This window comes from Schistocerca gregaria, chromosome 5, assembly GCF_023897955.1.
Source record: "Schistocerca gregaria isolate iqSchGreg1 chromosome 5, iqSchGreg1.2, whole genome shotgun sequence".
Lineage (NCBI taxonomy): Eukaryota > Metazoa > Arthropoda > Insecta > Orthoptera > Acrididae > Schistocerca > Schistocerca gregaria.
Window position 1 is genome coordinate 287,421,427 of NC_064924.1, and position 17,135 is coordinate 287,438,561.

The following is a 17,135-nucleotide window of genomic DNA, read 5'->3' on the forward strand; positions in this document are numbered from 1 at the left end:
TGATGTGTGATGGTAAAGTTCCTACCTAAATAATGTATTGCCTCAGATATAAGCCATACAAAATACCCAAAAATTCAACTTTGATAAATTAGGCTGTAACTTGTCTTTCTTATTAAACAAGCTTCATGTGTTTTAATGGGAAATTCTAGAATTATTATGATTGCACTATACAAGTTTCCAGTTTTGATTTTTTGCAGATTTTTGCAACTGTGTCTATAGTTATTCCAGAGTTCTGTGTTTCAGAAACACTTACCTTAAAAAAGGCCACGTGAAAATATTGGAACTCACAGTGATTGGACAAATAGTGTTTGGCTACACTGAATGCTTTTTGAAATTAGTTGTAAAACTACCTTCTTATCAAAAATGTCCTGATCTGAAACATGTGTAATCCAATTGTGTGCAGGGCAGTACATCAGTAACAACAATTGTGATTGCCCCTATCTGTTGAGCAAGTTTTGAAGAAGTTATATATTTAACAGAATGCTTCAGCCAGAGCCAGTCTTATTACTCAAAGAGCACTACAATCTTCAAGCTTGAACATAATGTCCATTGATTTAATTGGTACCGATGACTCAACCACAAATCAATGGGCAATGTGGCACAGTGGAATAGGGTTTAAATCCCCGTTCATTCAATTATGTTTTCCTAAATAATGTAGGGTTACTACAGAAAGAGTTCTCTAAACAAAGCCATGAGTCCATGAAAAACTATTTCCCCTTTGTTCCATATCTAAAAACCTCAATATCATCAGAATTATTGCTTTTCTGTTCTTGCTTCTTTTAAAAACTAAATGTACTAACATAATCTAACTGATGTTAAATGCTCTGGCAATAGTAGGTACTCACCTAGAGAAAGATATCTTTTTTAAGTTTCAACTTATCTAAAGAGTAGACAGTTTTACTGTTGTGAAATTAAACTACATTGAAAAAAAGCTTCTCTAGCTTAAAAAATGAGTAGACTGCAGAGGATATGGTGCAGGATTGTATGTCGGGGTGAGTCAGAAGCTGTTCAGAAGCTATATAATCCCATTAGTCACAGTAGTTGGTAGTACAACTCAGACCTACTTCAGGTGCTGCAGGAATGTGAGCCTTGACCCATGGAGCCTGGCAGTGAAGCATTGTAGTTGGACTCTGTCTGCTGCTACACTTGGCGCATAGTGTGACCTTGCATAGTCAGTGGTCCCAGTGATGGCTGAGTAATGTTAGAGCTGACCCAGCAGCCTATCATCATCTGCTGAGTGTAGAATGCTGAGTCTTCCCAGCTGTGACAAGTGACAGGCACTGATATCCAGTGAGCAAACCCTGGAATGGCAGCAGGTTGGCAGTGAGCAATGCTAACAAGTGCCCTCGTGACTTATTGGTTAGGAAGCCCTCAGTTCAACTCTCCCACAAAGCGGCAGTTGGACCCCTTTGGCAGGCAGTCCTGTCAGGATGATGGCTAAGCAACGATGACATGGAGGGGAGGCTGACACTATGACAGTTGATGACTCACTGACTGGCTACTTTGAGGTATGCCCAGCTTGGCTGGACAGCTAGTATTATTCACACCAAACTGGGTTTGTTGTGGTATTGTTGCTGCAGAAGTCACATACCAGACACGTCCCTGATTACAGTAACTGTCCAGGTATGATGTTGCCTGGCAAGCATCACTGTGCAACACTGAGTTTGTGTATTGCCTAAGGTGACCTGCTTACAGCATAGAGTCCATTTTCCAAGGCCCATGTTGTTACACTCTTCCCCCCTTCAAATAATTTGATCCACTGAATTCTCAATGTCGTGGCATCTGAAAATAATTAATTCTTTACAGTCCACTGATGACACACTTGGTTAGCCTTTGTCTCACAACATGTAAAGAAATACTTAAACAGCTGAAACAGATACCCAGAAGCATTCGGAATCTCATTACTTCATACTTATAGTAAACATGCTTTAAGTTCATTTTCAAGGTCCACTCACTGCTTTCAACAGTAATCCACAATCTGTATAAATGAGTAGTCCATATCTCATTTTCATTCTGTGACGGCAGCTGTGTCAAACGATCCTGTAGCATGTGGGGGAACAACAGTTCAAATCAGCATCTGATTATCATGGATTAGGTTTTCTGTGTTTTCCCTAAACAATTCCAAGCAAATGCCAGAATGGTTCCTTTGATAGATTTTGGCTGATTTCCTTGTCCAGCTTTGAAACTATCTGAGCTTGTGCTCCATCTCCAACAATCTTGATGACACTTGGATATTAATATTCCTTCAAACCAACTTGCAGGACCAGGATTGTGGGAATCTGTGATGCATTGTATATCAGTATTCCCACTAACATTACAAACATTCACACCAACCCTTTTCCATGCATTATCTTCTTTAAGTCAGTACTTACCTTTAAAATGTACAACTCACCTTCTTTGACCTAGTTATCGCAGCCTTCATGTGACACACTGTCCTGGCCACCTGTTACGTCTTACCATCACATCATGGAAAGATAAACACAGAAGTTCATATAGAAGAGCTTTAAATGAACTATATACAGAGGGAAACCATGATAAGAGTCACTACCATTGCACCTCCATTGATGATTGAACTAGCACTTAATCCTAACCATCACCTCTCATTCCCGAGAGACCCATTAGCTTATCAGGTGTCATGAGCTCTGTAATACTTCTGACATATTCACTGAACAAAAGTGGTTTTATTAGCTACAACCTGTGTTCCGCAATACAACTCTATAATACTCCACAATTCTCTTATTATCATCATAATCATCATCATCATCATAGTTCCATGGTATCTTATACATTCCCCCATTACGCCATACACTGGTTTGTACTGTTATCTTACATAAATTTTCTGCTGTCATGCTCAGTGAACTTAGAGGGACCAGGTGTGATATGACATTATGGCCAGTGATCCATCTCACATTCATTGTATCTCAGCTCCCTGCTCCACTGTTTTGAGACAACATCGCATGATATAAAGATGAAAACCCCCAAACCATAAGATACTCCTGTGACACTGATCTATGTTTACTTCATCAGTGCTGTACCATGATTTGGAACTACTTTACTAGGAAATAGAACAAGCAGGAGGAGTGTGGTGTAAGAACAGGGAGGAAGAGAAAAGCTCCACACACAGCTCAAGCACTCTGTGTACGTCAAACAACATATCTTCTAGTGTAGGCATTTGGAGTAGTTTTAAATTTATAATTCACATATTAATACTGCATTCACCAGCTAAGCCTTCAGTTGCCTACTTTCTACATTGGCCTATATTTCCCTGGTACCTTTCACATCTCAATCAAACATGCTACCTACATCACCTACTGTAATGCCCTCTGTGATAGCATATCCAGCATACCATGTTGTGCGATTCAGTGTACTGGGCCTCATGACATGGTAGGTTACCTTGTGTACACACAACTGGTTTCATTGGTTCAGCCCCTGGGCCATTTCCAGGCACCACAACTGAATCTATACCTGACATAATGGAAAAGAAAGAACAGCAAGAACAGGAGAAACAGAGGAACAACAGATAAATGGGCTTAATAAATGGTTATAGAATGCATATGCTTCTATTTGTGTTGCTGCCCTTTGCTACTGAAAATTCCAAGCCACCATTGTAGTCTCCATCATCACTGCTGACACCGCTTGCAGAGGGTGTGTGTATGCTCTGGTGGAGGATGGTGGGTCCAGGCACTGGAAGCCACTCAGAAGCTGTATAATACCTTTATTACAGCCATTAGTTCATAGTACAGGTCAGGTTCATATCAGACAGTAGTGAAGCCAAGCTTTGACACACAGAGCCTGGCAGCAAATTGTTGTCGTAGAACTCCAGCTGCCGCTGTGCTTAATGTGGTCCAGATTTGGCGCAATCTTGCATAGTCAGTGATCCTGGCAATTGCTGAGAAATGTCAGGGCTGATATGGCAGGTTGACACTGTCTGTGTCTGTGTCAGCTGAGTGCAAGACACTGAGACCCACCTGGCTGTGGCAAATGACAAGTGCAGATGTCCAGGGAATCCTGGACTGGCATCTGACTGGTGGTGACTGGCGCTGGCAAGTGCTCCAGTAGCTCAGTAGCTGGAAAGGCCTGAGTGTGATGTTTAGCTCATCATGAAGCTGATAGACGGGTGGGCCTGTCACATTTACAGCAGTGGCAGTGACCTCACACCTAAGGCCAACAGTATTACAGTAGATGACTCAGTGATTCACTGCTTCTACATATGCCCAGCCATGCCGGATGGCCAGTATTCATGCCAAAATGGGTTTGTTGTGGTCCTTTGGTTGCAAAACTCATGTATGCCACATACAAAAGTAACCTCAGTTATTGTAATAATCTGGGCACTGATTGGCAGTCAGTCGTCTTTGCCCATCGATCATTGTGGTGCAACACTGGGTCAGAGAATTGCTGTAAGTTGTCCATTTTACAGCATCAAACACAACTGGCTAGGTTCATGTCAGTACATATCCATTAAGACTACACAAAGCACAATTATCAAACTGCCCCTAAATGAAGGCACAAATACCAAAGAATTATTTATTTTTGAATTAGCTGTATTTAAAGCTTTTATAAGATTGTAGGCATCCTTTTTGTCCATTGTATAAGTGCTTTGTGTTTTAGTACCAATATATAGATACAAAGATAGCTAAATTCCTCAAAATTTTTGCATTTCTCACACAAAGTTCCATGTAACTCGCTTAAATATTGCAGTATTCTTGATTTCATTGGTTCCTAAAACTCACTACTTTATTTGAAATGAATTTGGTAAATTATTATTAAGTTAATTTCCTGCAAAGTAAGTTATTATAAAATTGTTCAACAAGTTTGTCTCCTCAATTCCAGTGCTCAGCCACATGTGGAGGAGGGACAAAGACGAGATCTGTTGAGTGCAAGCAGACAATGGCACAAAATAATATCATACCTCGGCATACTACAAAATGCACGGGCCCCAAACCGCCTGAGAAAAAGGCATGTAATAAGAAACCATGTTCAGTAGAGAGTATTCAGCCACAGATACATCTTGAAAACAAGACATATGTCCAGGAAAATGCCAATGAAAAGAAAGTGAATCTTAAAATTGGTGGCCAAGCTATAGTATTTGCAGGAAGTCAGGTGAAGATCAGATGTCCTGTGAGGAAGTTTAACAGGTAAGATAATAAAGTTCACCTAGAAGTATTATATTATTAATGTTTACTTTGTTTGCTAGTGTCAGACACTGTATGATATTGATTTAATATTAGTTCAGAGTGTTAAGAATCAGCTGCTGGAAACAAATGTGTCAAGGATGTGAGAATTCCAAAGATATCATCTAGTAGAAATCAAAATGAAAGATTCAGAATTTGAAAAACAGTTTTATTTTTTTATATTGTTCAATGGCTCAAAGGTGAAACAACAAAAAAATGCCAATAGAGTGTCACAGAGATAATACAGATTGTAAGTAATAAAGAGGAAGAAGGAGGGCCTTCAAAGGAAATGGAGAATAAAAGAATGGAAAAACTTATTAAGATCAAGTGGATAGTAAATGTGTCTTGGGAATACTGTAGTGTTTTGAAAAGGGGGAGGTGTTACAGATGACTTGAGTGGTGAAGCAAGTATCTCCTGCTTTCATTTTTCTTAACTTGTTTTGTTCAGGATGCTGTGTGTTGCTTGTGAAGACAAGTATGTGTATGAGCATTATTTGTAGATATGGTTTGGTGGTGGTGGTTGTACAACTATCAAAATAATAGGTAAAATTTACTGATAGCTGATATCTCACATGTTTAATATTACTTATGGTTTTCTATTTATTATGCATTATATAAACAGATAATTGATAGACCTGAAGTTTGTGATGGTTGGAGTATGCATTAGAAATATTTTAAGGTGGGGTTTCTCAGATGAGTAGGAGCCAAGGTTTATTGCAGTATAGTAAAGGAAGCCTTGAGACCTTAAAAGTAGGTTGCAGAGGACCAGTGAGTGGTAAAAACTCATAAGGAATGGGAGATTGTTTTGTTTGAGACAGTCATGCCCACAACATTGTTGTTAATTAATTGAAGCTGTCCAGATGGAGGCCGTGTAATAAGTTGAAAAATTTAGTGCTTTTTTTAGTAATGCATCATTTGGCATGATTACTCAAGAGAACAAGTGACACATAAACTTATCAAGTAGTTTTAGAACTCTATAACAAGTTCCAAATACAAAAAAACATTAGAAATTTGCTAGTATACTCATATAAAAAATAAGGATCAGAGCATCTCCAGCTCCTTTCCTCTCCTAGGTTGTAAAGGACAGAACATTTAATACAAACATGGTAGTGCATGTCAAAAATTAAGAAACTGCTGTTTCACTTATACTTTAATGAAGGTCAATGCAAGTATAACTGTTAATTTGAGTGTCTGCCTCCATTGTTCATTGATAAGTATTTCACCAGTATTGAAGAAGTCCTGGGGTCAGTTCTCAGTATTACCAGTGATATTCCTTGGTGGGAGGACTGGAAATACAGAGCTCTTAGCCTCGTGAGGTCAAATGAGGAGCTACTTGAATGCGAAGTAGGGGCTCTGAAATCTGCAAAGTTGACAACAGTTGAGAAAACAATGTGATAACTCTGTGCCCCTTAATACCACATCCAAGTAGTATACAAACAAATCATTTTCTGGAACTGGTATAAATACACATCTAGTGACATTTCACACAAACATAAATGTGACACATTTATCAAATGCAGTTTTTAGGAGAGAAATACATTACTCAAAAGAAAAAAAATTATGAATCATTCCTGCATCTATTAAGGGTTTAATTTGCAATGCAGAGTGTCTGCAAGGGTGTTGGATGTGCCCTTCCACTGCCATTAGCTATCCTTACATGTATACATGCAGTGGCTTACATCACACAGACCACTAATAACTTCAACTCTAGGTCATTGTTCTCAATTGCTTGATAGTTCATTCATTCTCACTGTCTACACACAGTCTGATATCACAGGTTTGTCCATCTGTTACTACACTGCCATAACACATTGTCAGTTTCCAAACACCCTTCTTGTTTTAAGGCCCTTAAACCAGTTTAAACAAAGCTGTTAAACTGTTTTCAGTCCTCCTGATTGAATATTTTAGTTTACTGTGCTTAGTACTATAGTGTTCCATGCTGTGCCATTGGATTGTGTTCACAATATGCTTACAGTTCTTCACACACTTCCACCACCCACTGCTATTGTGTTTCTGCAAATCTATTTATAAAACTGTTCTGATTTGTGCAGGGTTCACCACTTACCATCAGTCTGTGTTGAAGTTATAATGTAGTGCCAACACACATTAGTCTATTGGTGCACTCCTTAGCTTCTAATAATGCCCACCATCACTTTGAGAAACAGATTACACCTTTTAGTCTTTAATTGTATTCAACAATAATTTCTTAATAAAAGATGCTGTGACTTACCGAACGAGAAAGTGCTGGTAGATAGGCACAATAAAGAACACACACACAAATTTCAAGCTTTTGCAACCCACGGTTGCTTCTCAGGAAAGAGTGAAGGAGGCTTACCTTAGGGGGAAAAAGATATGTCTGCTTGTGTCTTTATATGTGTGGATGGATATGTGTGTGAGTGCGAATGTATGCCTGTCCCTTTTTCCCCCTAAGGTAAGTCTTTCCACTCCCGGGATCGGAATGACTCCTTACCCTCTCCCTTAAAACCCACATCCTTTCGTCTTTACCTCTCCTTCCCTCTTTCCTGATGAAGCAACTGTGTGTTGCAAAAGCTTGAAATTTGTTTGTGTGTTTTTTATTGTGTCTATCTACCAGCACTTTCTTGTTTGGTAAGTCACTACATCTTTAAACCCACATCCTTTCTTCTTTCCCTCTCCTTCCTGAAGAAGCAACCATCGGTTGCGAAAGCTAGTAACTCTGTGTGTGTGTTTGTGTGTTTTGTTCATGTGCCTGTCTGTCGGCGCTTTCCCGCTTGGTAAGTCTTGGAATCTTTGTTTTTAATATATATATGTGTATGTGCGGATGGATATGTGTGTGTGTGTGTGTGAGTGTACACCTGTCCTTTTTTTCCCCTAAGGGAAGTCTTTCCGCTCCCGGGATTGGAATGACTCCTTACCCTCTCCCTTAAAACCCACATCCTTTCATTTTTCCCTCTCCTTCCCTCTTTCCTGACGAAGCAACTGCCAGTTGCGAAAGCTCGTAATTCTGTGTGTGTGGTTGTGTGTTTTGTTCATGTGCCTGTCTGCCGGCGCTTTTCCGCTTGGTAAGTCTTGGAATCTTTGTTTTTAATATATATATATATATATGATGATGATGTAAATAAAACAGAAAGAAACTTCCACATGGGAAAAATATATTAAAAACAAAGATTCCAAGACTTACCAAGCGGGGAAAGCGCCGGCAGACAGGCACATGAACAAAACACACAAACACACACACAGAATTACTAGCTTTCGCAACCGATGGTTGCTTCTTCAGGAAGGAGAGGGAAAGATGAAAGGATGTGGGTTTTAAGGGAGAGGGTAAGGAGTCATTCCAATCCCGGGAGCGGAAAGACTTCCCTTAGGGGAAAAAAAGGACAGGTGTACACTTGTACACACACACACACACACACACACACACACACACACACACACACACACACATATCCATCCGCACAAACACAGACACAAGCAGACATATTTAAAGGCAAAGAGTAAGGGCAGCAGATATGATGCCTGATAATCAGTAACAGAAGTTTCCATAACTATAAGCCATTAAACTGCATAGGTAATGTGGAAGTATGGTGTATCAGTAGTGATGTGGAGCCCATGTTAAATATGGGGCTAAGATAAGGAATCCTTTCTGAGAGCAGAAAATTTGATAGCACCAATATATGTAGCTTGTAAATATTCCAGTCTGAGGCACCTTGAGATAATCATTAAATTACATACAACAGAACATGATGTTGCAGTATAAATGCATCCTTTACAATCTTTGCCACCATTACATTGGCACAAATGAGAGGATATTTGCCCAGTTTTTGTTCTTCATGTGCCAGCTGCTGTTGAATATCCTTCAACATCAACTAGAAGAGGTTACCAGTTTTCAGAGGAGTGCTTGTGAACCAGCATGCAATGAACTAATGTCAGTGACAGGGTCAGTGTCTTTTAGTAGCTTGCATTTATGTTTTTAATAAAGTTTGGTAATGCAAAACCTTGTTTAAATGACAAGCGTTTTGGCTGTTATTTATTTTTTTACCTGTTGTTTTCAATCAAATTTAGTAGTAGGCTGGAGAAATGGAGTGTGCGTACTGTACTGAAAACATTGTCGACAATAGTCAACCATCTACAGGCTGTTGCCTTGGGATGTAGCAGTGATGTGGATATGGGTGCATCATGTGAGGCTCCTCAAGTGTCACTTGTTTGTCTATTTTCTCTGCTGTTGGGGTTACCTTCCAGTGCACCAGATGCAGGGGGCCACAATCATGACATAGTGCATGACAAGTAGTTACAAGTGCACATCGCTTGAGGCAGCGTGTCAAAGGGAGGACTGATCATGTGGCTTCACCCATCCACCCTACAAGGGGACATGTGGCTATTTCTCCAAACAGGGTCTGAGAAAGTGCATGAGTTGGGGTTTGCTAATTATTGGGAGCTCTAGTGTTACATGTGTTATGGAACTCCTTAGGGAAATAGTGTTCAGGGCTGGAAATAAGTCCAACTCACACTTAGTTTGTCTGCCAAGAGGTCTCAGTAGATATGTGGAGGAGGCTCTGCATGTGGCTATTGTGAGTGCAGGACACAATCTCCTGCAAATTGTGACTCCTGTCAGCCACTCTTTCTAGTTTGGAGACAATCCTTGGTTCCAGGGGGCAGCTGGCAGAAGTGATGAAGACTGCTGGCCTTGCTTATGGCATGCAATGGGAGAAACCAATTAGCAATGTTGTACCCAGAAGTGATTGGTGTCTTTTGGTTTTGAGGTGAGGGCAAGGTGTCAATCAGAGGTTTTGTTGATTCTTTGATGGTCTTGGCTGAAGATTTTTGAAGCTTCATTATAAGGTGGATAATTGTAGGATTCCCTCGATAGGTCAGGGGTGCACTACAAAGAGGATGCAGATACTTGGGTAGCAGGGTACTTCTGGAGTGCACATGATGAATGCTTGCCAGTTGATATGCAGATAGCTTAAGTAATAGGATCCAGTACATTGTCTTGGATGATGAGTGTTCATCAGGAGTGTCCCAGGGAAGTGTGGTAGAACTGCTCTTGCTCTCTAAATAGATAAGCGATCTTATGGATACAGTGAGCAGCACTCTGCAACTGTTTGCTGATGTCACTGTAGAGTATGGGAAACTGTTGTTGTTAAGTGACTGCAGGAGGCTATACAATGATTTAGAATTTCTGTTTGGTGTGATGAATGGCAGCTTGCTGTAAATTTAAAAAATGCAAGTTAATGCAGATGAGTTCGAAAAACAATCCAATAATGTTCGGCTACAGTATTAGTACATTACGCTGTAGGAAGTATATACAACCAGCCACAACTTTTATGAAATGATTTTATTATACCATTACTAGTTTCAGGCTTTCAAGAAAATTTCTGGATGGTAGCCTCATTTCCTACAGTGTAATTTACTTAAACAGCTTCTGTGTTCTCCACCCAAAATGGATAAAATAATTCAGTATTAGTGATGTGCTGCCTGATACAGTCACGTCAAGTAAATACATAGGATTAACTGTATAAATATATGAATGTGTACAAACAGACAACATCCATGCATTTCAAAATGTCCACGGATGGCTAAATAAACAAAAATAAAATAAAATTTTAAAAAATGTTGGGAAGTGACATGAACTGGAATGAGTATGTACAGCAAACGTCAAGCAGTTCGTGAGTCCTTTACTTCTTGTTTACTTATGTTGCAGCTCTCTAACTGTCTAAAGCATTTCATTGACCAAATACTCATTATTTCCAGGACTAAAATACAGTGGGAAAAGAACAGCACACAGATAACAACCTCTAGGAAATATAAGGTTACTAAACAAGGAGCACTGAAAATACATGACATAATGTTCACTGACAGTGGAAAGTACACCTGCATTGGTGAGTACTTTATCATTGTATAAATGAAGTTATTTGATAAGTCTATTCTGCAGAAATAGAAATCAAACACAATAATGTTTCCTTTTTATATAGTGCTTCTAAAAAAGTTGATGTGATAATAACTTTTTTTCAGGATGTATGTAGAAAGTTCATTAACATATCAGGGCATTAAAAATAAAATTGCTAGTAACAGAAATACTTTATACAAATCAAAGTACAGGTTGAAACTTCCTGGCAGATTAAAACTCATTCTGGAAAGTACAGGTTGTAACGATTCAAAATTTTTTACACAACAGTCAAAATATGACAGGTGTTTTCCCTTTCAAGTCACCTCTGACTGTATATTTTGCATATGCACTCTCCCTGAGCATCATAAGCTACAATTATAATCAATATGTGAAAGACATAGTTGATATCAGAATTTGTTGCTTAATTTAGGTGTGTTTGTGCAGCAACACTCAGTACGAAATAACATACAAACAAGAAGTGTGTCAAGAAAGCAACTTGACTGCTTAACTAATGTTGTAATCATGATAGTAACAACGAAATCTGCAAAATCAAACAATGGAAAAACCAAGGTGGAATAATGATAGGCACTACAAATGACTATGACATCTAATTTTGTGCATATTTAGAAACATGTGAGTGCACATCCATACATAAAGGAAGGAAGGTTAAACAGTTCATTGATGACAAGGTCATTACATATCGAGCACTTACCCATATTTGGAAAGGATATTGGTGATACCTTTTTGAAAGGAACCATTCAGTATCTGACTTAGGGAATAATGGAAAACCTAAATGTGATAGACTGGACAGGGATTTGAATTGCTGTCCTCTGGAATACATTTTCCTTCCTTTTTCACTGGCTCACCTTGCTCACTCACAGGCATACAGTAATTGCTCTTCTCAATCATTATGAACAAAAAGCACATTAAAAACAGGTTGCTGTGTCACATTCTTTATATATAGGTATGTAAATAAGGCAAAGAATACAATACAGTTAAAACTGTAAACCAAAGAAAGATGATATACTAATGGAAAATTATGTATCATATTCTGCATTTTAGTCAAAAATTGTGTATCATATTCCGCATTTTAGTCAAAAATTGTGCATCATATTCTGCATTTGAGCTGTGTAGCTAAAGTCAAGTATGTAATGTTGCCAAAGGCTTGAAATGAAGATACATAATGCAGCTCCAAATATCTCCTACACAATGTGTTGTGAAAGTACAACTTCTGAGGAAGCTATAAGCTATGCAACAATTGCACTGTAGCTGTTATTAGATTCAGGCAAATGTCGGGATGGTTCCTTTGAAAAGGCATGGCCGATTTCCTTCCCCATCCTTCCCTCACCCGAGCTTGCGCTCCGTCTCTAATGACCTAGTTGTCGACGGGACGTTAAACGCTAATCTCCTCCTGTTATTAGATTTCATCATGTTATTAAGGCTGAAGGTTGATGCTGTTCTAATGCGGTTACTTTTGGTGATCATGTGACATACACAACATTATTGCAACCTCTGTATGATCTATTTCATTGCATCTGAAAATTGTACCCTACAAAAGAGATGCCAAACATGACATTTGTGTCATTACTTTGTAAACTTCACCATGAAATTATGCTCTGTTCACAACAAATGTGCAAGCACGGGCAAGAAATTGTGGGTCTAATGCATTGCTTTTCATTATATTTTAATGTGCTACTGAGCAGACAGTTCTCCTTAATAACACAGGTAGCCCCTCCAGTTTTTGAGGGAATCTTGGTGCAAATTTATCATTTCTGAATTATGCTAAATTATTGGATACTAGTTTATTTGTGGATGAAAGTGCTAATTGACTGTATGTGAACTTAAATGAGGTTACTATGCAACCACTGAAAAATAGAGGTGATAGTTTGAGAAGGTACTAGAATTTGGTCTTCAGAAGGAACGCAGGCATTACACATATGCACTAACATAATGAATCTATTTCTTATTTCAGGCACATAGAGAAGGACTACTTTGTTCTCTACTGAAAAATGTTGTTGCCATGAACCATGAAAAGACATATGAAGTAATATAACATCTCTAGTCTTAAGATATTTGCATTGCCAGTAAATAATTAAATGAGCTACACTACTACTTTGTGGGTCTATAGTTCATGTTCCATGAAACCTGACTTTAAACACCTGTTAATGCACAAAATTGGAAAGAGTTTACTAAAGATTAATTGAAAGGACTAAGCGTACTCTTGAGTTTTGTAACTAGCAGAACATTTATTTGATTTCTGGTAGAATATTAGATAATGTGGCTTTGGACATACTCTTTTGCAACTTATCAAATCATTTCCAAAAATCCCAAGAAAATGAATTGTGTGTATTGCTGTTTTTGTTCAGATCATAATTATGTCAAAGAAATGAAATGAAATTAATTGTGATTAATAATTTTAAATAATAAGGAACTTTTTAGAAGTATTACATTCTTGACAAATAACAGAGGCACATTTTTTCTAAATTTTTATGCAAGCATGTCTGTTACAAAGAAAATATAAATGACCATGTTCAATGTTCATGTTGCAGCTGGTCAGTCAAAAGCTGATCTATACCTTTCAGTGAAGCTTCCTTTGACAAGAACAAGTTCTGAAGAAGTTGAGAATGCCAACAAAATATTGCCTGGAAGATCACGCTCAGAAGACAGAAGACTCAAGGCTGGAGGTATATGTCAGTCTGAAAGTCTTAACTATAAATCGGTTTTCTGAGAAGATGTGCTGCTCCTTATTGTGCATTACTTGAATTCTGTAGTTATCACTATAATTGATGGTGTGTAAACAAGGTTTTCCAAAAGACAACTCTTTCTCAACTTTTTTCCATCTCTTAACTTCTAACTTAACTGTGTAAACTAATGTATGCCCTATTGCTTCTGCTGCATTTTTAAGATATTGATTTATTTCTCCATATTGCAATTTATTCCCTCAATACTTCGTGTTGTGGAAATTTAATGTCAATGATCTACTCTGCAAATGAAAATTCAGAAAGTTCTTCCCCTAGTTTTCGAAGCCTTCTGCTGTTCTTCATTCCACATTTCCAGTCATTGTTCCACACTTCCCTGGCTGAAGCTCCATGTCTTCAATTTTAACAGGACTAATTTCTTTCTACAAGGCAAAGTCACAGTATTGGAGAGGTAGTATAATGGTGGATTTATAGCACAGAATTCAAGGGTATATTGCCACATGCTGCATGTATGCTTACTAACAATGACATGTTGGAAGACCTTCATAATGGATCTGGAGAAAACTCCTCTACAAGGAAGGACTTGCTGCAGGATGTCAACACTTGGCCTCCTGTGTTTTACAACATGTTTCTAAACGTACACTCCAGAGTTAATTTCATCACACTGACATCTGGAGCAGAATTGTCTGTTAGAGACCATTATTGTTAGAACTAGCAAAATGAAATAAGTAACGCTGAATTTTAAGTTACAGAAATAAGGAAAACTATGTTTTAATGTTCAAAAACTCAGAACTTGTTCATAAGACTGTGTTAACAAAACAACACAGCACTGTCAGAGAGATCTATTACATTCTCTGCAGTAGACTTTGCTTCTGGCACATACTTACATAATATTGTTCAAATGTCCCCAACTCCCCCATTTGTACATAGGTTTCAGACATTGCTTTCACAAGTCAAACCATATTGTTTCAGTATCTTCTGAAATTTGCGCTTGTTCAATGTTTGGTTTAACAGATCAGCCAACATCTCTTCTGTGTGTAAATAGTCTGCCTCAATATTACTTTTTGCTGTATCCCTCTACATCATACTTGGATACCCACTGCAAGTGTGGCTGCTTATGCACTTCATTCAAGCAGTCTGCCATCAACATATGCACAGGCTGACAACCAGAGGTCACCTGTCAATTGTGCACACTGAATGTGGATTAATAAGCTCTTGTCTTTGGGTGGCCACACTCTTAAATTATGACACCATTGGAGATGATTGTGGTATTCACAGCTGTGTGCTCAGTCTATTGGTTGTTCCTTCAGTTTGTCTGGCCATGGAGGCAGTGCTAAAATCTCTCCTCAAGCAGCAATAGGCTCTTATTGTTACTATCACAAACTTCACAACCACACTGGCTTCGCAAGCTCCCATGCTGTCAGCATACTCAGTGCCATTTCCCCCTTATGACAGTGCAGCCGAAGACTGGAATGCTTATGGGAAGCATCTTTAGCAACACTTCCTCCCTTTTGGTGTCACTAATGCTAACACGTGTAAGGCTTTGTTCCTTTCTTGGATTTCTCCTCAGATCTGCCAGTTGTTGTGCCAGTTAGCCCTGCACCAGGAACCTGTGTTGCTTTCGTATGACAAAATGTGTAAGCTGTTGTCAAATTATCACTATAAATGCACACACATCATTGCAGCCCATGTAGGGTTTTATCATTGTCATAAACAGCCCCACCAGCCCTACTGGGCTTGGGCAGCCAAACTCCATGACATCAGTTGCAAATGTCAGCTTGTTATCAATCCCCATGATTCTTGTGCTGATTCTATGGTCCACTTGGTTGGTTCCCAACAAGGAGGTGTGTTAATGGCACTGCAGTGCAAAAATCCACCTTTGGCTGAAGTTCTAAATATTGCCCAGTCTTTTGAGGTGTCCTGTACTGCTGGTGACTAGATTGAGGCTTGTTGTGATGTCGCCAGGGTGGCTTCTGTTCCTGGTGATCCGGTGTCAGTTAGTTCTTGAGGGAGAGGGATGTGGCAGTAGTATAAATGCAGCCTCTCTGCTGCAGCAGACAGCAACATGCCAAACAGCAACAACTACAACCACAGCAATGGCAGTACTTGGTGCTCCCACTTGTCCATACTGTTTTATGCAACATGACATGGCCACATGGCCTAAGTGCTGGGTGACCTTCAACAACTACAGAAACAAAGGACATGATGCATCTGTGTGTCATTCCCAGCCTTCTCCTGCAGATAAGGATGTGGATGTTAATTGTATGTCTCCAGCACTTATACATATCAACAAACAATTTATTGAAGTGTGAGTGATAGCAAACAGCTCCAGCTATGAGCAAATATTGGTGCAGCTGTGACATAACTGAATTCATGAATGTATGTGGACTTAGGATTCCCAGTGTTGGCTTCTGCTACTCAATGGCTTGTGAGCTACAACAAGCAGCATATTCCAATTTTGGCAAACATTGCACTGCCCACTGTGCATAAATCAGTAGTTTTTTTCTGACTTTTTTTGGGGTGGATGAAACTGGCACCAACAATTTGTTTGGTTTGGATGATTTTAATGCTTTTGAGTTCTCTATTGCAGGTGCAGTGCATCTTGTTTCTGACCTGGTCCCTTATAGAAGTTAAATTCTCTGTGTTCTGAGTTCTCATCTCTTTTTTTTGGATGCATTAGGTTGTGCCACTAATTTTATGACCCACATTACTCTGAAACCTATGGTAGCCTTTGTTTCTTCCAAGCATGTCCTATTCCTGTGGCCTTGCATGAACATGTGAAATCCTAGTTGGACAGATGACATTGTTGAGGGTCATCCAGCCTATTACATGAAGTGAGTGGTCTACCCCCTTCATGATTGATAAAAAAAACTGAATAATCAGCTTTGTGCCCCATTAGAATGAATTATTGGCCAAACTTGCTGGAGGCCAGATTTTTCTAAAATTGATTTATCTTAAGCTTATTTCCAGGTTCCTTGTGATTAACAGGCTCTTCGGGCTGCACCAATATCAGTGCCTCCCATTTGGTGTGGCTATCACCCCTGCAATTTTTCAGTGTTTTTTGAAACAGTTTACAATGGCCGTTACATGGCAGCATCAACTATCTCAAGAACATCATCATGAATTCTTGAAATTTAAATTACATTCTGCTCCTTGTTTGGCTACCTCCCATACTGACCAGCCCCTTGTCTTGGCTACAGATATCTCCCAGTATGGCCTCAGGGCTATGAGGATGGTTCCATGTGTCCAATAGCTTATGCACCAAAAACATTTAATTCTGTTCAGGAGCACTAGTCCCAAGTTGAAAAGGAAGTGCTCGTTATTGTCTATGCCCCCAAAAAGTTTCATTTATTTTTGTATAGGTCTAAATTCCACCTCATTATGGACCAGAAGCTTTTA

The 17,135-nt window shown here is 39.1% G+C and overlaps 1 protein-coding gene across 13 annotated transcripts in view; it reads left to right on the forward strand.

The window, feature by feature from the left end:
• The window catches only part of LOC126272639 (protein madd-4), a 1,706,630-nt gene that overhangs the window by 1,570,255 nt on the left and 119,240 nt on the right, over window positions 1–17,135 (forward strand). For all 13 annotated transcript variants that reach the window (XM_049975622.1, XM_049975626.1, XM_049975621.1 and 10 more), the window contains 3 exons: window positions 4,831–5,135; window positions 10,902–11,029; window positions 13,587–13,721. In XM_049975622.1, coding sequence (XP_049831579.1) covers window positions 4,831–5,135; window positions 10,902–11,029; window positions 13,587–13,721 — 568 coding nt within the window. The remainder of the gene's footprint in view (window positions 1–4,830; window positions 5,136–10,901; window positions 11,030–13,586; window positions 13,722–17,135) is intronic.